The following is a 23,447-nucleotide window of genomic DNA, read 5'->3' on the forward strand; positions in this document are numbered from 1 at the left end:
AAATTCTAATTGATTTTTTTCACTTTACATTATAGAAACCCGACATCAATGCGGTTATCGGAATAAAACTTTTCACAAATAGTGCTCTCAAGGTATTTGATCTTAAGCCCAAAAATTCCTGAAAATATTGGAAAAATATATGTGTTCAAACAAACATAAACCCCAGTGCCTTTGACTGTACTTTGTTAATTTAAGTTTGACAGGTTTAGTATTGAAATTCAGGAACACTATTTTTTGTGACAGCATGCTCTTTTGCTTTAAATTGGTAAAAGCGGTTTGATAACTTCATATACTTCTAAGTATTTTCGTACGCCTTTTTGACTGGTTAAGAATATTGATGAAATTCAAAAATAATCTCTTTCTAATAACAGTGTCTTAAAATGCTAAAAATGCATTAAATCAGCGCTCATATATCTAATATACGGATTTCTAAAGATCCGTTTGTTTTTACACCTTGTCTGATATGGTATATTGGTCAATTTGTGAGATTTCTTAATTAAATGAATATAGCACCTCTTTTTGGTAATTGGGTTATGCAAAAATTTTAAACTTGAGGGTAGCTGTATCTCTCGGTGAATATGTAATATAGTATATCTTAGCAAAACTAAATGAAAATGAAAAATTGAATATATGTTAGTTTAAACTCCGAAATGGGTTTATGGTGATTCGGTTTAATCAAAAACACAAGCCTACGAGTGATACAAAGCCATCATAGACGGTCGAAAGATCGTTGAAGGCATAATTCGTTCTGGACAACCTTCGACCCCTTAAACTGATGAAGACATTTAACAAGTGAAGGATATAGTGCTAGAAAATCGTCAGTTAGAGAGATGGCAAGATAGCTCAACATTTCATACATTCGACATATTTTTGGTATGAAACGCGTTCTTGCTCGGCTCGTCCCCATAAAGCTGAATATTTTTTCAGAAAGAGTACTATTATGACCGAATACCTCAAGGCATCCCCACGGCTTTGATTCTAGCAAGTTATAAGAGTATACAATGTTCGCTTATACTCGAACTTTTCATTGCTTTAGTATACAAATGTGAAAATTTTAACAAATTTGTCTAACACTTCTATATACATACACACAGATATATGAAAGAGAGTTTGGAGTTAAACAAAAACATAATTTTTTTAGGGCATAATAAATTCAAAAACTTATTTCTACTAAAAAGAAAGTATTCACTTTAGGTTTTACATATACTTTACACTACACATATCAATAGTTAGCGTTTCAGGTAATTTGAGTAATTAAATTTTTTAGTTAACAGCTTTTTATTTGTGTAAACAGAGCAGCTCTATGGCGACGAGTTATCAACAATATCAATTAAAAAATATGCTTTTGTAAATATTTATATGTTCCTTTATGCTCATTTTGTAAAATTATGTGCTTTATACAGCTTTCTTTTACTATTGGAGTGGTGCTCCCAGGCGTATGAGTGATATTTGTTGATTATGTTTGTATCAGCAATTTTTTTTTTTTTTTTTTGAATTGTCAAAAACTATAACGGTAGAAGGTATATGGTTGCATTTATTTGATTTAGAAGCTACACAAGTTTGCTTAGAGATAGACTTCCTACAATAAATTTGCACATTGAAATTGAAACTCACAGTTGATCAGATACGCGGTTGCTTAAAATACAGGCTTGCATCAACAATTATTTTACAACGATATATCAAACAATAATTTTACTGTTGTTCTTCATTACATTTATTATTTTGATATTTATTTTTGAAATTTTTATTAATATTTATGTTTAGTTTTTTTTTTTTCAACAATTAACATTAACGTCAGCAGAACTTTAATAATATCCTTAAGAGTCATAATTACGGTTTACGAAATTAAATTTAGTAAATACGTATTTTAGGGCGGGTAAAAAAAAAGCCATGTCGTTTTGCTTGTTATGCTGAAAAACTGGATATAAGACACCTCAAAGAAATTATAATTTTTTTCAGCATTCAATGTTTGACACAATATATGAAACGAGGTATTTCTTCAAGTAATTGGAAGCGAGAACGAAATTCCGTATGACAATAACAAAAAAAAAACGAAAAAAAAAAAGAAAAAAAAAATAGAAAACTGCAAGGCGAAGCATCTTCTCGTAACAAAAACGAGTTCACACTTGGCGATACATACTTATCTTATATCTCAAAGGATCTATATTTATGAATACCAAGCGAATAAAAAATATTCCTTTTTTACCCACCCTTACTTATATACCATATTAGCACATTTATGTCGACTTTATAAAACAGTCATATATATATATATTTATATTTGACATCTTCTTTTAATTGTTTTACACTTACCAATATTTTGTTTTTGTCTAACTGCAAATTTCTTAGTTCACAATTTTCCTAACTACTTTATTTCATTATTCAAGGTACACACGACATTTCCTCTTCAATAAAGTAGATTAAGAAACATGTTCTATAATCACTTCATAAAAGACGCAAAAACAGTTTGTTTATCAAAAACAACAAAATCACATAAATTTTAAATAAAATATCTTATTCCTTTAACAAATTTTTTTTATCTAAATAATTTTGTTTTGATACTTATGTGTATATTTACAGCGTATAAGTGCCGCGTTGTATTTATAAATGCACTTAAAATTAATTTTATAAAAAACTTTCAACTAATTGCTGTTCTCAGATATGTCCAAATACTATCGAAGATACGTTTTTGTGTACAAAGTGTATAAAGTGAGCTAAGCAATGAATCAATTAAGATTCGTATGCCTGTGTTAGTACAATAAAACCAAATTCAGTCTCAGAAGAGTCAGGTATAGCTCAATAAAGTTGGAGTAATTATAAATTCTCGTTAGGTACGTTGGTAAATATAATTATTATATAATATTTAAATAGTTATATTTACAACAGCTTTAGAGCTAGTAACAACGGAAATATTTATAACATTTTATACGAACAATGTAAAAAAAAAAACGAATTATTCACATTAACACTATTTTATGTACGGAAAGATTCTTCCTAAGCTAGGCATATTTTTCTGGTGAAAAGCAAGCAATTTTCTGATGGAAAGCAAAGCAATATTTGATTATTCAAGATAACTGCTATTTTTCAAAGATCGAGTATACTGGAAAACGAAACAAAAAACTTGTTAAAATAACATTAATATCTTTTATATTATATATTGAACATCATTTAGCTCATAAATGGTTGTATCACTTTTATTCCTCGACACTTAATATTAGCCTAAAAGGTTTTGTATTGGGTTATCAAGTATAGGTACTTGTTTCAATACCTTTTATAACAGATCACATGAGCCGTGCTAAGCTGTAATGTCATCGAAAATTGGATTCAACGGATGGCCGCGGCGAACATTTGAAAGAGAAAATCTTCAAAAAATAAATGCCAAAGAAAATTTTTTCGACTGATAATAAACATGCCTGTCTTTTTTCTTTAAAAAGTAGGGAACGTTGAAATATATCAAACCCTTTATATGCTTATAAACATTCTATTCACCAACTGAAATAAAAATGAATATACGGGACACAAATTGGTGCTCATGGTTACAAAATCCATATGCCTTTATTTAAACTCTTAGTTTCTGTAATATATTTGTAATAATAGTATTTAAGCTCGTGTCAACATTTAATTATGACGAAAATATCTGTATAGATTATTTAGGCTGTAGATTTTTAGTTAGAAATCTGCATTTATTTTTGTTGCAGTCAGTGTATCTCGTACTCTTATAAGTATTAAGACGATATGAGAAATATCAAAATGTGTATAGGGCAGGCTTGCGAAACTTTTTGTTACCATGGTTATCTTAGCACATTATAAGGGCTCATCAATTCAATTATAAATATATTGAATGTGCACTTCTTTTTATGATATGTGCATTTCTTATATTATATTTTGATCAAACGTTAAATAAAAAATACAATTTTTTTTAATATTAAAAAGATATTGCCCCCCTTTTTCGCGCACACAAACATCAAGTTATTCCCACTTTAAGGGTCCTTAGAAAGGTCTCAAAAATTAATAAAAATAAAACGTAAGAGTTTCATAAAACGGTACAAACTATCAGTGTAGGTAAAAGGGAAGGTGAGACATAGTATTTGCCAAAGTTATTTCCTCAAAATGAACTCTGTAATTAATTAGGTGATAAATTTAGCAATGATAAAGCAATGTGGAATATTTGTTTATCCTTAAATACGGCGATTCAAACAAAACACAGATTTTATGAAAGCTTTGACTGGGAAAATGAAGCTTGGAAAACTTTCTTGATAACCAAACCAACCAAATAATGAGGAAGTTGTGAAGATATGCCTAGAAAAATAACACATATCCCAATTTAAACTATAAACAGAGGAGAGAGCTGTTCCACTAAAATCTAAAAATTATGAATAAAAGTAACAAGGTTGATAGGATCGTTCTATTACGGATATTTATAGGTTATTGCTTATTATTTAAAAGACATTGCTAACTGGAAAATTATAAACTAAAATATCATAAAATGGCTTTAATTGAGATACAACAGTTGTTTTGGACAATTTTTATTTTTTTACTTCGACATACAATAAAACTTGTTATTTTTGTAATGTAAAATTGAAAACGTAGTTTTAAAAACAAACGAGAGAAAATCTTATACAAGGTGTGTTCCAAAGTAAACAGGTAAATAGTAAACTTTTTGAAACTAGCGCCCCGTGGTGGCGCCATCTATATGTCGACTGGTGTGTTAGAATCTGCTATCTTTATCGACTGTCCAGTGGGAATTTCATGACATTGAATGGACGTGAAGTTATTGCGTTTTAAGTGTCAGTATGTTTGTGTTATCGGTGCGAAAATGAGCTTCGAACAAAGGGCCAACATTGAATTTTGTTTTAAAATTGGTAAAACTTTTACCCAAACCTTTCAATTGATGAAAAAAGTTTAAGGCGATGGTCGTGAGGACATAAATAACGATAAACATGTGGGCCAATGAAAATCCGTGGTCACCAGAAATTCCATCGATACTGTGCGTGAATTCACCAAAATTAGCCTAAATCATCATTGAAGTTCATGGCAATGGAATTGAGCATCTCCAAAATATCGATTTATGTATGTGCACGGCTTGTTCCGCACAAATTGACTGACGATCAAAAATTGCTCAGAATCCAACATTCGAGGGTCGCTTATATGATGAAAAATCAGATTTTAATCATTAACCACTCGCTGATGTAGCACAGTGCGACTTCTTTCTTTCCGGAAAAAATTCATTTGCCCATGAAAAGAAAGCGTTATGCAGACGTAGAGACCATTCAAAAGGCTTACATACTGGCGACCATACCGGCCAATTAGCTAAACACTCATACGGCACGCTTTTGGACCGTGCAAAAAGCTGTATTGAAGCAGAAGCGAGAAAAGCGATATATAGCGAGGTGGATCTCTTTATATGCGAAGTAGTCTCTCTGCTTTTGAGATATCTGTTTCAAATTCTGCTCCCGTCTCTCTCTCTCTCCACAAGGGGCTGTTCTGATTTGATTACTTGGTTTGTTATACGTTTTTTGTCAAATTAAGCTTTACTAAAAAGTCTTACGATGACAATATATATATTTTTTTTTATTTCTGGAATGCGTTACAAGCTGTTATGTTGACAGTCCAAATTTTTCAAACGGCTAGTCTTAGCTGCGGTTTGTGATTCTTTGGATTAACATATACTTTTTTATCTTACAATCTGTTATTGACGATAAAAGCTTTAATTTTAAAATTTTAATCCGATTTTTCTTATTAAAATTACACATTTTCTATTTCAAATTGGAAAAATGTATTTTTAATGATTATTTAAGGGATCACAAAATTAAAAGCAAACTTTAATTTAAATATTAATTCAATAAAATTTCTTAATGCGTTATATGCTACCCTGATGTAAGCGGTATTCAATAAAAAATCAGAGAAACATTTTTTATGTAGAATAATATAACGATCTGCCTAAACTGACTATGGATATGTACAAATGAATACCTTAAAAGGTGTTGCCACATGATAAAAAATTTCGTATTAATGATATTTTGGAGCATACATGATCTGTTTTGTTATATACAATCACGAATTTTTTATGCGAAATTTTTCACACACAATTGTAATGTTATTTCGTGCGTAAAAAGCCGATTCTTAAAAGAAAACACATACAAAAAGAAAAAACGAAATTGCATATTTTGAAAATATTAAATTTATTAGAAAATTATAATTAATTACTTGCTAGCATAAAGTAATTAAAAATACATGCATCACGATCTTTGGAACTCTTTAGATCTGAATCGAAATATGTATGTATCTATGTACGTAATTGTCGATGAATAAATGCGCTGGTAGCTTAACTAGCAATTAGCAAAATAAATGCAAACTTAAGAGTAACACAGTAAACTAGGCGCTAAAAACTATAGAAACTAGTTAGTGTAGTTGAAAAATCAGGAAACATATGTTACAAAAGTCAAATGATTGAAAAGCTAATTACAAAGTGAGTACACAAATTAAATCAATAAATCAGTGCAAATGTCGAGGTGAAAGCAGAAAGTTGAATGCTGAGAGGCGTGGAGCGATGTTCGGCTTGTTCACTTTTTATCACAATTACGTATGAAAAATTTCTTTATCTGCTAGAAACCACTACGCCCGCCGCCACTGCGTCCAGAGCCAGCCGCACCACCGCCGCTTGAGCCAAATGCGCTTTGCGGCACGAGTATGCGGGGCAAAGTCAACGAACGTTTGGGTATGCAATGCTTGAGTGGCGAAAATGGTTGCGAACGCAATTGCTCTTCGGAAGTGCTCAGTTTGCACTCTCTTTCTGCGGCTTCCGCCATGGTGCCGCTAGTAGGCGTTGAGACTTCCGCCTGTGGTTGCGCCGCCATTTTCGCGCAATCACACGCTACGTCAATTTGATCGCTAGCAGCAGACTCTGTGACATGTTTTTCGTTAGGCGCCACCATTTTCATGCAATCACACTCTTCTTCTTCCACTGCATAGTCGTCCATGTCGGCATCGAAGGAGGCAATCGGCGCCGTAGCTGCAATAACGGCGAGCGTAGCGTTGGAGCCACCAAATGATGGCCATTGTCACGCGTATGACTGTGCGGTCTGCGGCATAACACCGTGTGTGTAGGGAGCAACGCCAACACCACCGGCGCCATGAGCATCGAGTCCGTTGCCTGTGCTGCCGCCACGTTCCACCAGATTTTTGAGACGGCCGCGTAATTCTTCCAAACTCTTCGACTTGGCCTTGTTGATACGTTTATATTTGACATCTTTGGGTTTGGTCACCGAGCGATGGTTGGACATGACCCGATTGTAGTTCGTTACCTGCGATTTAACGCCAGGCGAACTGCCATCGACATCAGTGCCCGCCAAAGTGTTGACCCGCTCAGTAGTCGGTGTGGCAGCTGTGGTGCGCAGCTGCGGCACCATGACACTGTACGCCGTGTAGCCGTCCTTCGTCGGTGACTCTAGAGGTTTGGAAATGCTGAGTTGCCGTTGCGGTGATGGAGGTGTGATGCGTATATTCTCTTGGGTACGCTCCACGTCGGTACCGTTAGTTTGATGCAATGTGGTATGTGTCGAAGCGTGCGCCGGTGCATGTGAAGAGTTGCTATCTATTTGTCCTTCCGTGGAACTCGAACTCAGCGCTTTCTCGGAGCGTGTGCGGAATTTATCACGTTTCTCTGCCACATCTGATGTTGGTTCTGGATCTTCCTCTACAGAGTAGACAGTCTCCAATATTTCCGGGCGGCGCAGGTAGCAATTGTTGCGACGCACTGCACTGTACTTCAAATTCGTCTCGATGGCATCGGAAATAGAGCGCACTATGGTTATGCCATCGCCACCGCACTGTGTGGCATTGGAGCCCATGCCAACACCTGAGCCGCCACCGCTGCTGCGTCGCCTTGCGCCAAAGGGCATATTACTGCTATCCGAGTCGATATCTTCCAGCACCACAGCCGAGTCGGAGTCGTTCAATGAATCCAGCTCCGTGGTGAAGTTCGCCTCGATAGCATCCAGGCCGTGATCGGACAGACGATTCGACAGTGTATCGATAATCTTTTGCTGTCGCTGTATGGTGAGCTCGCGATGGCCCAGCAGGCTCGCAATCTGCTTTTGTCTACGCTTTAAACGCGACTCCAGCAGGAGAAGTTGTGAGGTCAGCGCGTTCAACTGATCCGACTTCTCCTTTTGGTAGCGATAGTGCTGCTGCATCTGCGGAACAAAAGAATGCATTTCATTAATGTCATTTCAAGGCAAAAGTAGTAAATGTACAATGTGCGTCACCTGTAGCCCGTATGCCTTCCGCCATTTCATTATGTGCTCCGCTTGATAGCGCACCTTCGTACGCAACTCCTCGATCATGAGTCGCGCCGTGTGCAGGTCCTTCGGATTCTGATTCATCATGTTCAGGCGCAGATTGCTGGTGTGCGTGCTCACCGGTATGGGCGGCCAGTGGAATTCCACCTGTGGCGGTTGACTTGCGTCATTCGGTAATGAGCCCCGCGGTTTTGGTGTTAGCGGTTTGCTGGTCGCGTCACTGATAGCTGCGGCTAGAATGCCAACACCGCCGCCACTCATGCTGCTATTGCTGCCGCTGTTGCTGCCACCGCCGCCCATTTGGCTGGCTATGTTGTTCGTATTGCTGTTGTTGTTGTTTGTGTTATTGTTGGCGTTTGCCATTGCAGTTACAGCCATGGTGGGTGGTATCGCAGCGGCTGCCGTTGCCGTTGCTGATGCGGTTGTGTGTTGCGGTTGAGTGGGTTGCTTCTGCACGCTGCATGCCATTGTTATAGTTTTAGCAAGTTGCGTTGCACGTTGCGTTGCATACATTTAGGCGCGTGCTTTAATTTAACTTTACTTTGTTGCTTTGTCAGCCGTTGATTGGTTGTTCGCGGGAACTCGTCGCTTGCGGGTGTATGTGTGGAGTAGCGCTACGCAAATATTGGCTGCGTGTTTGACATGAGTTGATGCTGAAATGAAAAGAGCGAAAAAAGCGTTTAGAAATTGTTGATGTTGACAGAAGGCTGTGGGCATGACAGGGTTGCGTGTAATTTCGTTTAAGTTGCCTCTTCTGTATACAAATTTGTTTGTGGATTGATTTGAGTTTCATTTCATTTAAAAAGTAAACGTAATATAAAATTAACAAACACAATTCAAGACGAAATTGTGTTGACACCTTCTTATCCTACATATAGGTACTGTGAAAAAAAAATACCCATAAATAAAACGCAAAATATTCAATTTTCATCAATATTTATTTTGTTACCTCCAAGGTAGTTCCCACCAGATATAATATACTAATGCGTACGATTCTTCCAATACTCGTAAATTTTTTTTGGCATATTTTGGGATGGCCTTCAGCTCCTTAATCGAATTGTTTTCTCTTCGATATCTTTGATCAACTGAAAACCGAAAATTCGGTTTGTAGAATAAGAATATTTTATCATCTTCTTGATATTATTATTATAAGTAGCTGGTTGCTGTAGATCTGTGGTCGGGAAAAAGTAGGGAATGGATGGAGTTGAATTTTTAAGGACACAAATTTACGCTTTTGTTAGTTTTTAGCTTGCCACAAAATTCTATGGACAACTGTATACAGAACAGACAGAAAAAATTTGACACTGATCCATTTGCTTTCGAGAAATTTCACAAGCAAATTTTAAAAATATTTCTTTGACAAAAAAAAAAACGCTTTTAAAGATCAATTGGTTGAGCTGTTTAAGCTCAGCGGCTACACATTAAAAGGTTGCAACTCTAAAACTAATAGAAAGTTCGATTTAAAATTGTATTTTGTTACTTTTAAAGTTAGAAATCCATTAATTGTTAGGGAACGAAATAAAGCGGAAAATATGATTGGTTCAAACCATTTTCTTGCAAATTCTTAAATATGATTTGGCAGCACATAGTTTTTTTTCAGAATTTGTATATGTATATGTAAATGTGTGTTTAATACAACCAACATGTTGTGATTTCTACTTTGAGTTCAAGGTATAAAACTAACGAGATCTGCAGCGAAAAATTACATGCGAAATTTGCGCCTTTTTCCTCCATTCTCTAATGACAACCTTTGACATTTGAACGCTCAACTCCCACGACCCAAACTCCCTTGGAATGGTAATGTCAGCAAACGACTAACGCCAATTCACACGTTGTAAGAGAGAAATTGATTTTTACTTCTCCAGTGCAAAGTAGAGCATCCCACAGAGACCTAGGCACTAACTTCATGGCCATGGCAAACCGTTATGTCGACATATGTATATTTGCATAGCTCTGTGTGTGTGCTAGTGCAAATCATTGAATTAAGTCCGGGTGGTATGGACGCCTGTGGCGGAAATAGCAATCAAATCACAGCGACAATTCGCTTGGGAATCGGTTTGTTCGTAATTAAATAAATTGGGTATTGGTCTCGATTGAGAAGTACAACGTCAAACATACGGACGTATGTAAAAAGAGTCGACATATGCGGAAATCGAACATATGGAACGAATTGCTTGGAAAATTCGTTAGCGGTGTCAAAGCAAATACGACTTATGAGCTTTGGTGCTCGAAAGAAGGTATCATTTACGTATGGGTGTATGGAGAATGTATTCGTTAATTAGAAAGCTCCATAATAAATTGGTTTGTCGAAAAAAGTCTTTCCGTTTTTAATCAAATTTTAACTTATTTTTTTACCATCTTACCATCATGTACCATTTTGGACCCTTTTTACTATTTTTCCGAAGATACAATATTCCATCAGTGTAAATCGAAATTTTCCAGAACGGAAGCTAGCGAACCATTGTTGTGCTACACGAATTGATACAGCATCGTCTCCGTAAACTTCACAAATTTCATTGGTGGCTTGAGTTATATTTTTCCCTTTTTTATACAAAAATTTCAAAATACAGTGAGTTTCTTCATTATTTTTACTCATTTTTGAACAGCTTCAACTTTTTTTCAACTTACCCGAATTTAATTTTTTTTTGGATACTTTTCCAACATATATTTTATGATACAATGTGATAGGCAGCAGTGGAGATATACGACTGCAACGACATCTATTGACTAAATATGAAAAGACTTTTTCGGCTACCAATATATAATTAAAAATAGTTTATGTTTGCATTTTTGGTTTTGCATAAAGATAATTTAATAAAGTAAATAAATTGTACCAAAAATGCATTGCCATTATGTGGGTAAGCAAATATTGAAATAATATCTCTATGTCAAATTCGTTATAATTATTTCCAAACGGCAGCTAAAATTGCATATCAGTGAACTTATTAAATAAAATCACGCCTAAATAGATTTAGTAACAGGAAATAGAATTAAAATCACCACAGCGCAAAACAAATATTTCATATGCAAAATTTTCAATAATCTAATGTAGTTTAATATATGCGAGACTATGCCATCATCATATTATGAAGCCACCACACACACTTTAGCGCATAAATGTCCATGTAGTGGACAACAATCCAACCACAAAAATGCTTTGGTTTCACAGCCTCACGCTAATCTGTAAATAAACGCATATTTTCGTGTCATTTACCGCTTGTTGGCAGCCATCGCAAGCAGGCCAAGCCGAAATTCCTGCCACCATCGCTGCGCAGATTGTGCGACACAGTAGCACCGAATTGCAGGCATTTGTATTGGCACCGTAATTGCGTTTATTGGATTGCGTATGTTATGCAATTTGCAAACGTGCACGTACTTCGCACACAGCGTAATAAAAATCATTGCATATTAATGGGCGCTCAAACAATGACAGCCTGCAGCAGGGGGGTTCGTGGCGATGCGGGTAATTAGTTGAGCGCATAAATGAAATAAAATTAATCCGATTTATAGGTTGACGAGTATTTTTAAAAATAAACATGAAGTATACAGGGTTATAGTATGTAGCAGGGGTTCCCATGCAAGTTTTAGTAAATCTCCATATTAGGTATTTTTATGGATTCCAAATATGATCAAATTTTTTATAAGTGATATTTGGGGAATGAAGGGTATAACTTAGTTCAAGCAACATTCACGGCGTAAACAAGGGAAAATGCTAGAATCCCAATGGAGAAACTATCCAATTCAAGGTGACCGGGCCAAGGATGCCCCCTCTGGCTGGCTCGTCGGATTTGGAGATGCTAGCGATTTTGCTCTAACCAGCACCGAAGCGAATCTGATGATTAATGGGAGGACAGATACTCCTCCACTAACTTCGGTCACACAGATAGTGCCCTCAGCGCTAATATTATCGCTCTGCTGTCGAAGTGAATGCCTATCTATCTGAAATAGGTAGCATTTCGTAACGGTAGGCATCACGTTAATAGCAGTCACTTCTGCCAAAAAAAAAATATATATAGTATATGGGTAGCCTAAAGCTGAGATTAATGGAGAGCCCTCCATGCAGAAACTTTTCCTCAAACCCACCTTCATCCGTGAAAATGCCCACTGCGGCTCTACTCACATAATCCCTATCCACATAATCCGTCGATATGTGAGCAGAGAAAAGCCGCCACGAGCAGGGTATGCAACGCAATGACCCCAGTTTTCAGCAATACAGTTGAGGAGCGTAAGATTTCTGCATGCCCTTGTTGGGATCCCTTCATATACCAAGCTTCGCTGAGCCTTTGAGTGCGCTTAGCAACAATGAACCTGCCGACAATGTCCACGGGTGTTATATGAAAAATGGTATTAAGTGTTGTTGTTGCAGACTAGATATGTTGCCCCCAGATATCTATGATATTCATACGTTTCACACAAATATATCATAGAACGTTATTGGCTGGACTATATTACTCTAAACCACCACTTTTGGTGCGTTTATTCACTTTTTCCCTATAGCACCTCTACAGCAATATAAGGAAAACGATGTGCTTCTTATTTTCTCTTTAATATACCTTTAAAGCTTGTTATCAAGAAGCTGATATCTGGAACTCTGAATATTACGTCATATCGCAACCCACATTCATTAAATTTCATCACATCATACGATGTCACTAGGCATGTGATGTGATAAAATATGATGATAAAGCCACTATATGACATCGTCTGATTTTTGACATCACAAAGCATATGATGATAATGGATTTATCATCATAATATTTTATCACGTCACATGCCACGTGACATCGCGTCGCAATATCACATCATATGTCATCTTAGGAGAGACACGTCTGGGATGTTATAACTCCTGGTAAATAAAACCATTTTAGTTTTACTTGAGTGGGCACCTAAACCACTTCTATTCTCACTGTTGAATACTAAATTGAAGTAGGTTAGCTCGTAGAGGGTATGTACACATTTTATTTTAACCATAACCACAACGTCGTGAGCATAAGCTGTCACCTTACAAAGTGTGAACATTAAATAGTTATTTTAAGTGAACCTAAAGGCTTTGTTAAGAAATGCTTCATATATTTCATATATTCATAATTTCTTATTTTCATATTGCTGAGCCTGGCGTAGTAAATAATATTGCCTTCATATGATATACTTCATACTTCCTTCTCGTAAGTAAAGTAAATATTGCCAAGAACGCAGAAGGTATACATATTTTGTGGAAAACTTTGCATTGAAGGTAACTCCTAAGAAAATTTTAATGTTACTGTAGAAGTTTGCCAATAAGAACATGTTCTACTATATAATAATATTGGGTAGTCGAAAAAGTATTTTCGTATTTTGTCAATAGTTATCGTTGAAGTCATATATGAAATTTGTGAAGTTTACGGAGACGACGATATATCAGTTCGTATAGCATAGCAATGATTCACTCACTTCCGATCTGGAAATTTCGAAAGTGGTCGATCAAAATGGTACATATTTGTTTATTTATTTATGAGTATAAATATAAAAAAATAAGTTGAAGTATGATTAGAATTACGAAAAGACTTTTACGACTATCCAATATAATTTGCTGCCAAAGTTTTACTTTTTCAATTTGAAATACAGTGGAAGATAGCCAATTATAACAGTTTTCTATTATATAATACATGTATATACTTATTTAGTTGGAAGCTATCAAGTGGGGGGGGAAATATTAATTTTAAGTGAATTTTTCATTAGAAAATGTTAAGTCCATTCAAGTCGTGGACAAAATATAAAAAATATGATAAAAATGATCAATGTTTCTTGCTCATTTATCTAAAACCAAAAATTCGAACTCAAACCCAAAAACTTTGGTTGGTTAACAACAAGATATGCATGAAATGGCCAGAATTTGTGAAATAAAAATTCTAAAATAAACTCGCATGAGTTCTCTATTTAACTATATTTTTGTTGTCTTCATTGTTTTTTTTTTTTGTTTGTTTAGTTTCTTCACATTTTCGTGCAGACTTAATTATCACAAATACGTATGTATATAATTTCTAAGAAGAAGTTCATGCGAACTCTGGCAAGCAGAAAAACTAAATCCGAATCCTAAAATATATGAACCCTCATATTTCATTCAATTTCCAACCAAATGCGTAGAGGGAGCTCTAACATATTTTCCCGCATACACACATAGTGGACAATGCATGTAAACATTTTTTTTATAATGCATATCAAAAACAGAAGAATCAAATGGAAAATGCCGCAAATTCTTGTGTGCAACAAATTTGTGCAATGCAATTTAACAACTCAACAAGTCAACGCGAGTCAATCACCAACAGCAGCAACCACAATTATACATGCATACATATGTATAAATACGTAAGTACACACATACGCGTTTATGTAGGGAACAAATGGCAAGAATAATATTAATAGCTTTGGTGAGTGGCAGTGGCATGATTGCATGACTGATGAGTGGCTAAGTTGCAATTAAAGATTGCATTCGCTCAACGCTGATGGCCAGAGGAACGCAGGTCAGCAGGGAATAACAAGCAGCGCAATGCATATATATGTATATATATTTCTGTATATATGCATGTATAGATATGTGCTTCTAAAGGCGGAAGGGCGCTTTGATGTGCGCGTTTCGGCAGAACGCTTTGTTATTAGCGCGTTCCTTTTTTTTTTTCTTTCATATATAATTCAGTCAGTTGGATTTCCGTTTCCAATTGTTGCATGCCATACATATCACATGCTGCATGTTCTGGTAATAAAAATCATAGATAATCACTAGCGGAAAGATGTAAAGTGACGTGGTCAGTCATGTCTCGTGCGTAAGTGAGTTGGTTGTTTCCTAGGTTAAGAAGATTCCGGATTTCTGGATACAGCTTTATTACGTCTTCCTGAGCTAAAGCAAATAATACCATTAATTCGGTGGTGGTAAAAGCAGATTTGGATAGAGATGAATGTCAATAGAAATAATATCGCTATTGACAGCCAAATTTTGATATCTTAGTCTGAAGTCGCGACCAGCTAAGCGGGCAAAAATTGGTTTTTATTTCAACCTCTATAATCATTTAAGAAATGCTGGCTACAAAAAGAGCCTCGAGGATTTGGTATTACATGAATTATCTGTGAAAAATTTAATGGACCGTATTAACATCTGTGATTATTTGCTGAAACGAAATGAATTCGAACCATTTTTGAAGCCAGTGGTAACAGAAGATGAAAAGTGGAGCAAATACGACAACAATGGGCAAAAAAGATCATGGTCTAAGCGTAGTAAAGCCCAACAAATGGTCGCAAAGGCAGGATTGACGCCTCGAAAGGTTATGTGGTTATGCTGAGTGTTTGGTGGGATTGGAAAGGAATCAACCACTAGCCTGGTCGAACGATTGATTCTATATTTTACTGTCAGCAACTGGTGAGATTTAAGCAAGCAATCGAAAAAAACGGCCAGAAGTGGTCAACGGAAAGGGCTTCGTCTTCCATCAGGACAACGCTAGACCGCACACATCTTTGATGGGAAGTTTTTATGTACGCATCATATAATCATAACCTTGCACTATCGGACTAGCATTTTTTTGGTCGATACAGAACAACCTTAAAGGAGTAAAGTTGGCTTCAAGAGAAGCCTGTGAAATATAAAGTGGTCGACCAAAATGGTATTATACATATTTGGTTCATTAAAGCTCATTAAAAAAAAAAAAAAAAAAAAAAAAAAAAAAAAAAAAAAAAAAAAAAAAAAAAAAAAAAACAAGTTGAGGTTTGATTAGAAATACGAACTTGACTACCCGATGTATCGGTTTACGTATTAGAAATACGAATATTTATACCCGATGTATCGGTTATAAATATTGAATTAAATTTTTTCATTTATCTTACTCTTCCAACCTCACTCTCAGTCTCTTACAAGCTGAAAATGAAACATCACTCTTATCTCTCAAAATTATTGTTATTACTACCACTTTTCTAAAATTTTGCTCAAAGCTACACATTCGCTCTCACTTCGCATAAAGTTTTTGACTCCATTTATCAAAAAACAAAACAAAAAACGGAAAAGAAAAATCAACTAACTAAGCAACGCGCTAAAGTTGCATGCAACAATCACTACGTGTCCAACCATTCATCATTTTAATTATGACAATTGAATTTACGTTGAGTCAAAGAAAAAATCACAACATTTTACGAGCGATGGCCGGCAGCATAGCAGAGCCATCGGTATTTGAATGCAACAACTCAACTTAAACCAAGTCAATTCCAAAGAATGACTGACAAACTGATTGCTTGAGTGATTTAGTAATGGACAGTCATGAATTTTTTATGCAACGATAGAAAAATGAATGGGTTGCATATACACACAGACACACAAACGCACTCGAGTAAATACGCTTGTTGCTGTTTTATTGCACAGTTTAATGGCGGTAGAGTGTTTTGTTTTACAACTCCCTTCCTTTTCATTTTCTACTAACCACTAGCCGTTCTCGCTGTTGACTTTTATGCTTTCGAAGCGCCACATACGGGTACTACGTACATAGCGGCTGCCTAAGCCTAGAGCTGGTGGTCTCGGCTAGTGGGTTGTATGTAATTCATTAGCGTAATTGAGTTGTGTGAGGTACTTAAATGCGCACGCACACGCTGCCCCCACTACAATTATATTTACTCAGGCCACGCAAGCGACTTTGGAACCCTTAGTAGTAAATGCTGTAGGCAGCGATGTTGCTTGCTCGCTTGTCACTCTTAGACGCTTGACAATAGCAGCTTTCTACGAATGCCTTTTTGCATTGAGGTATGCGTATCCGTAAGGAATTATGTTCTCGATTCTCATGGACTTCACTCACCTAATGTAATTCGAGTTGAAGGCTGCACATTTCGGGCAAAAATCGATTAATTCAAATTGAGAATAATAAAATTATGAGGAATTAATATATTGACTTATTGAGGTGAAGGTTATGGAAATTTGTGACTGACAATGCTAATTTGCTAAAACACGAGCGAAGCATGCATGAATAAGTATTGAAATTGAAATCTGGTAGTTTAAGAGGTTTTTAGAATGAGTTATGATTTGATTTTCTGAAATATTTATAGATTTCCTGGTACAGAAAACGCACACCATCTTTGTGGAGTCCGTATTCAACTTTATTCGATTGCACTTTCGTGATAAAATGAAGATCTTAGAGGCTTAGTATTTCGACAAACATTCAATACAGCCTTTTTACAAATAATTTCAGCGTCCAGCTAATACCGCAAATATCTCATTATTTTGGTTAAAGTATTGCAGCTGGAATTTCGCTAAGATTTACAATCTCACTTAATTCAGCCGACAAACAATTTACGCCATTACATAGAACCCTGCAATAATGAAAAATTACCCGGAAACTTTTCCAAAGTTAAATGTTGCACTCTCCACTAGTCACTAAAGAAAGTTGTTCGTTGCCAGCGAGTTTGCATGCAGCTTGTAATAATTTATGACCGTTGAAATGAAACTGAATAATTCAAAGCTATGCCTAAGGATATGCTGAAACAGCAAATGGAAAACGGAAAATGAAATAGAAAGAGAGAAAGTAAAGTGGCAATTCAAATGGCTTTGACGGTCAACAAGAAAGCGGTCGAGAGCCCACACTAAATAGTTTACAACTTCTTCCATGTGGTAGTGTAAATGTATCACACGTACTTGAATGTAGAAGTGAGTATAAATGTTCTTGTGCGCCTGAAGTGTATATGAAGTGCTTCAATTTTGTCCTGCTATTTGTTTAACTTTTCCGTGCTCACCTAGACAACTTGCTGACTTATCGATTATGGATGGGAACTTAAATATTATTTACATATGTCTGTTATATACAAGTTGAAGCAGAGCATAAAATAATTATATTCAGAATTATTATAAGTATGTACAGCTATATGCCTAAATAGAGTGTAAAATAGCTTTCATATTATCATTGTTTCAAAGTCACTTACAGCCTTAGTAAATATCTAACTTGTGGTTAAGTAAGTGCTCACACATACCACATATTAACAATAAATACTTGAATAAGTATGTTTATTGGTAAGTGTGTTCAATTCTTGTAATTTTTTGTACTACAGTTATTGATTTCCGAAAATTAATTACTTTGGTTATTAAATAATAGATTTGTATCTACATTTTCATATTATATTTCTTGACTTGACTTGATAATTAAGTCCAATTAAGTACTGGTATATACAATTCTGATTGGCATTTTTTCTAAGAATGTCTATATATAAATTTACTTTTTTTTGAGAAATTAAAAAAAGTTTGTTTTGGTTAGCAACACAAAATATTAAAATGTTAGTTAGTTTTAATTTAATATACACAATAAGACGTAAAATCACAATATTACATCATATCACTACAGAAACTCTATATTACATCACATGACCTCAGATCATATTATAAAAAGCGAATATCACATGATCTCAGATCACATCATAAGAAATTTTATATCACGTAATCTCAGATCACAAATAAGAAATTTTATATCACGTGATCTCAGATCACAAATAATAAATTTTGTATCACGTGATCTCTTATCACAAATAAGAAATTTTGTATCACGTGATTTCTAAACACAAATAAGAAATTTTGTATCACATGATCTTTTACATTTGTAAGCATTTTCGTGTACGAAATCATTGGGAATGTTCACTCAGATTAATGAGAGTACAAGAGTGGTACAAAAAAAGTCTTCATTGATGGTCGCGGGATCATTGAAAACATACCTTGAAAATAGTCAGAGTGATCTTTCATCGACATTTCTCACGAGTCCCTTCGTATTATTTTGGAAGTTATTTTGAGTATGAAACACGTTCTTGGTCGACACGTCCCGTTAAAACTGAATTTTTTCCAAAAGATAACCGTAAGCAGGTCTCTTTGGCAATGCCAGATTCATAGAGAGCATTATAACTGAAGATGAGACATGGACTCGTGAGCTTGGAACCCTTTCTCAGGAGCTGAAGGCCATCCCAAAAAATTCTTATGAATATTGTTTCGAGAACTGGAAATATGGTTTGCATAAGTGTATTATATCTGATAGGGACTACGACAAAAAAATATTGATGATTCATTAAATATTTTGCATTTTATTTACCATTTCCGGGTACGTGACCGCAGAAAATTTTTTTATTCACACCTATATATAATAGTAAGTTGTTAAGTTAAAGAGAAACTCAATAGAAAGAAGATTGAGTGGAAGCAATCAAATATGGTTCTTAAATTCATTCATCAACTTTAAGTACTTATTTTGAAGAGATTTAACTTATTTATAATTTAATATATTATAATGTTACTCATAGTTGAGACTATATACAAGTATTACTTGTATATTTTGTGTTATTACGATTTTTTAAGCAATTAAATCCATGACCATAAACAATTGTCTTTACTCATATCCAAAAAATCACACCTATGTCAATTCTATATTTAAGCAAAATCTGATAATATTCATGGCAACTGCCTATGCACTTGAACAATTATAGATTTATGTCGCTCAATCACAACACAATAAAAAGCACATCGTATATTCTCATATCCACTTTAATGAAGTCACAAATATTTACGCACAGCTCTAAATAAAAGCTAGACATAGAGTTTATTACAGCTTGTAGAGCGGAAATAAAGACCAAATGCTACACAACTGTTAGCTAAACAACACTAAAACAACATCACTAAGGGTAACAAGAGTATTTGTAAGTACTTATCAATATCAAAAAATAATAAAATTGTGCAATCAGACACGCTTAAATTTATATTACTTCATATATTAATATATATTTAGCTGTTACTCCTCTCCAATTATTAATAAATGTTTATGAATTCATATGTATTTGGTAACAACCAGCAACCGCAAATCGTTTAGTAAATATGCATTTAAGTAGGCGACAACTACGTATGTATGTATGTATAATATACCAAGTATACGCATTTAATATTGATAGACACCAATTTATGTACCTTCTCGATACTAATATTTATTAGGAAAGCTGCCACACGTGGATACGCAGCAAATAAGTATTCTGTAAACAGTAGATTTTAGTAAACATCAACACTTCTCTAAGGACCAGTACGACAAATATGCTTGTGCTAAATTGGTTGAGTAGATAGGTAGGTATAACATCACTGAAACGAAAAAATCGAACTAGTCGGAAAAGCAACGAACTTATAACCATACATATTTGGAAATTTGTAACAGAAAGTTAACATAATAACGTCTGAGAATATAAAAAAAACAGTGCCGTTTTTAAAGCAAAGAGAATTGATCTGCACAAATTACAAACTAAATTGTTACTGAGATTATAAAATGAGAAGTAAGTCAGTACTGTCTTTTTTGAACTGGTATGAAAGTGGTATATTTTTAACCAAAGTCTGACAGCTGTAGATATCGTTGCAGTCTTACAATCATATTATATCATACCATATATTGTAGGAAAGGTGAGATTTTAAGGTTCGTTTAACCAAAAAAGGGTTAAGTTCAGGAATGTTGAATAAAAGCTACAGCTTCTCAAAATGAGTGATAATAAAGAAGAAATTCGAAATTTTGTATAAAAAAAACAAAATGCCACGCAAGCCACTACTGAAATTTGTGAAGTTCACGGAGACGATGCTGTATCAGGTCATGTAGAAGAACAATAATTCGCTCGCTTTCGTTCTGGAAATTTCGATGCAAAAGATGCTCCTCGCTCTGCTCAACCTATCGTTGAAAAAGTCGATGAAATTACGGAAAAGATTGACTTCAACGAGTCATTGCTGAAACGAAATGAAATCGAATCATTTCTGAGGTGAATACTAACAGGAGACGAAAAGTGGATCAAATACGGCAATAATGTGCGAAAAAGATCATGGTTCAAGCGTGGTGACGCTCAACAAATGGTCGCAAACCCAGTATTGCCGCCTTGAAAGGTTATGCTGAATGTCTGGTGGGATTGGAAAAGAATCATCCACTATGAGCTGCTCCAGCTCCAGCCTGGTCGAACGATTGATTCTACATTTTACTGTCAACAATTGAGGAGATTAAAGCAGGCAACCGAATAAAACGACCAGAACTGATCAACAGAAAGGGCTCCGTCTGCCATCAGGACAACGCTAGACCATAAACATCTTTGAATAGTGGGCAAAAACTGGAAGAGCTTGACTCTAAAGTTCTGATGCATCCACCAAATAGCCCTGACCGTGCACCACCGGACTAAAATTTGTTTCGGTCAATGCAGAACTCTCTTAATGCAGTAAAGTTGGCTTCAAGAGAAGCCTGTGAAAATTTGAAAGTTGTTTGTCGCGGTTTTTCGCCGAGAAATGATGTTAATATAAAAAAAAAATAAAAAATAAATTCACAGCATTGCAAGTGTTGAAATTATGGCAGAACAACATAAAATATTTATGTATCCAAAATGCTAAGCACATACATTGAAACCATAGTAAGCTGCCAGGGAAATATTGTGCTAAGCACGTATAGTCATAATTGAATATGTTGTGGAACTTATATATTTAGTTATGTGATGTTATATATGTGATCACATTTTTATGATTATTTTATTACTATTAAGTTTGCTGCTTTCCTGTGAAAGCAAACTTTCCGAGAAATCATCGCGAAAACAACCAACCATTCATTATTTACAAATTATAGCGCAGGTTGCAACCAGCCACTAGCCGACGCACTTAAACTAAGTGTTGTAGCGCGCATTAGATGAGTTGGCACAGAACACAAGAGAGAAGTAAAAACAAAACATAGCTTCACTTTAGCTTTAATACACTTCACAAATCAAGTTGCCATACAAAAACTTGATTTTGAGCCGTCAGTTTGTATGATAGCTATATGATATAGTGATACGATCTGAACAATATATACGGAGATTGTAGCGTTCTCTCGGACATTGAGCTGTGCAATATATCTTGAAGATATTTCATCAAACAAAAAAGTTTTCCATATATGGTCTTGATTTTGTTGGATCTCTTTGTATGGTAGGTATAGTATATACCTACCTATAGTAGTCTGATCTAAACCTTTTTCTTGGAGATTGAAGCATTGCTCACAAAAATACTTCTTGTCGAATTTCGTAAAAATATCTCGTCAAATGACAAAGTTTTCTATACAAGGAATTAATTCCGATGGTGGAGTATGTATGACCGCTATATGCAATAATGGTCCGATATCGAAAATTCCAATATATGGTTAGCTTCTTGGGTATAAAAGGACGTGTACGAAATTTCAGATCGATATCTGAAAACGCATGTCTGAATAAACTCAGCTCTCTCGCTGGCTATTTATTCATATATATATATATTTTTTTAGAGTTTCCTACTTGGCGTTACAATCTGCGTGGCAAACTTTATATACCTCGAAGGGGATATAAAAAATACGAACGGACGGCGTTGCACGCCACAGTAGCGCTTGCCACAAAATGTTGCATATAATCGCTTTAGTGTCCAGTCAAGACAGCAAGAGAGCCAACTTAATGCCACAGAGGCTCAGTGCTGATTGTTGCTCCTAAATACAGCTGCAATCGCCACAAATGATTCAAATGCTGCACAAGTGCTGTTGCTAAATACAGCAGCTAGACACACAGTAGTGATGATGGCACTTTTTTATTGCACTATTATTATTTTATTAACACTTCTAAATGATAATGCTGGTCGTAACAGTTGATGGACGGGAGTGTGCAAATATATACATACACGCATATATATGTATATGTGTCGCCACCACATGCATTAAACTTATGTATGCCGCACAGTCGCGTTGCCTGGCATCGCGTAATTTTAGCCTTTGCCATGCGCCTCACTCATTTGCCGCCTAATGAGTTGCCACTGCGCTTTGTGCTCCGCATTTTTGGTCCATTAGCGTATTGTGGAATTGTGGTTGCGCACTTAGCGCTTTCAGCGGCTTTAATAATGCTTGCTTGTGGTTGAAGCAGCTTGCCAGGTGATTAAATTAAATCTTCATATTTCTAACTCAGACAAACGGCAAATAACTGACATTAGTAGAGCGAGCGTCTAATTTGTGTGGCTTTTAATGGCGAGCAGATTTGGTTGCTGGATGCGCGTTACGTGCTTGTAATAAGGATTTTAATTTATTTCTATCTCGTAGCAATACAAATTTGACGCTCATAAACATGAAATTTGATAATAATAACATCTCGTAAATAAAAAGATAACAAACAAATGTGAAAATC

General features: G+C 35.4%; 1 protein-coding gene across 2 annotated transcripts in view; it reads right to left on the reverse strand.

Moving 5' to 3' along the window:
* Positions 1–7,049: 7,049 nt before the first annotated feature.
* The window catches only part of LOC108967900, a 161,678-nt gene continuing 145,280 nt past the window's right edge, over positions 7,050–23,447 (reverse strand). Inside the window, exons 5-6 of one of the 2 annotated variants that reach the window (XM_018931572.1) lie at positions 8,268–8,953; positions 7,050–8,195 (exon numbers count right to left, since the gene is read on the reverse strand). In XM_018931572.1, coding sequence (XP_018787117.1) covers positions 7,062–8,195; positions 8,268–8,813 — 1,680 coding nt within the window. In that variant the 5' untranslated portion in view covers positions 8,814–8,953 and the 3' untranslated portion in view covers positions 7,050–7,061. Of the gene's footprint in view, positions 8,196–8,255; positions 8,954–23,447 lie in introns of both variants that reach the window. The other variant, XM_018931571.1, reaches the window with a different exon arrangement.

This window comes from Bactrocera latifrons, unplaced genomic scaffold (genome assembly GCF_001853355.1).
Source record: "Bactrocera latifrons isolate USDA-ARS-PBARC rearing strain unplaced genomic scaffold, ASM185335v1 scaffold_2, whole genome shotgun sequence".
NCBI classification, from domain to species: Eukaryota; Metazoa; Arthropoda; class Insecta; order Diptera; family Tephritidae; genus Bactrocera; species Bactrocera latifrons.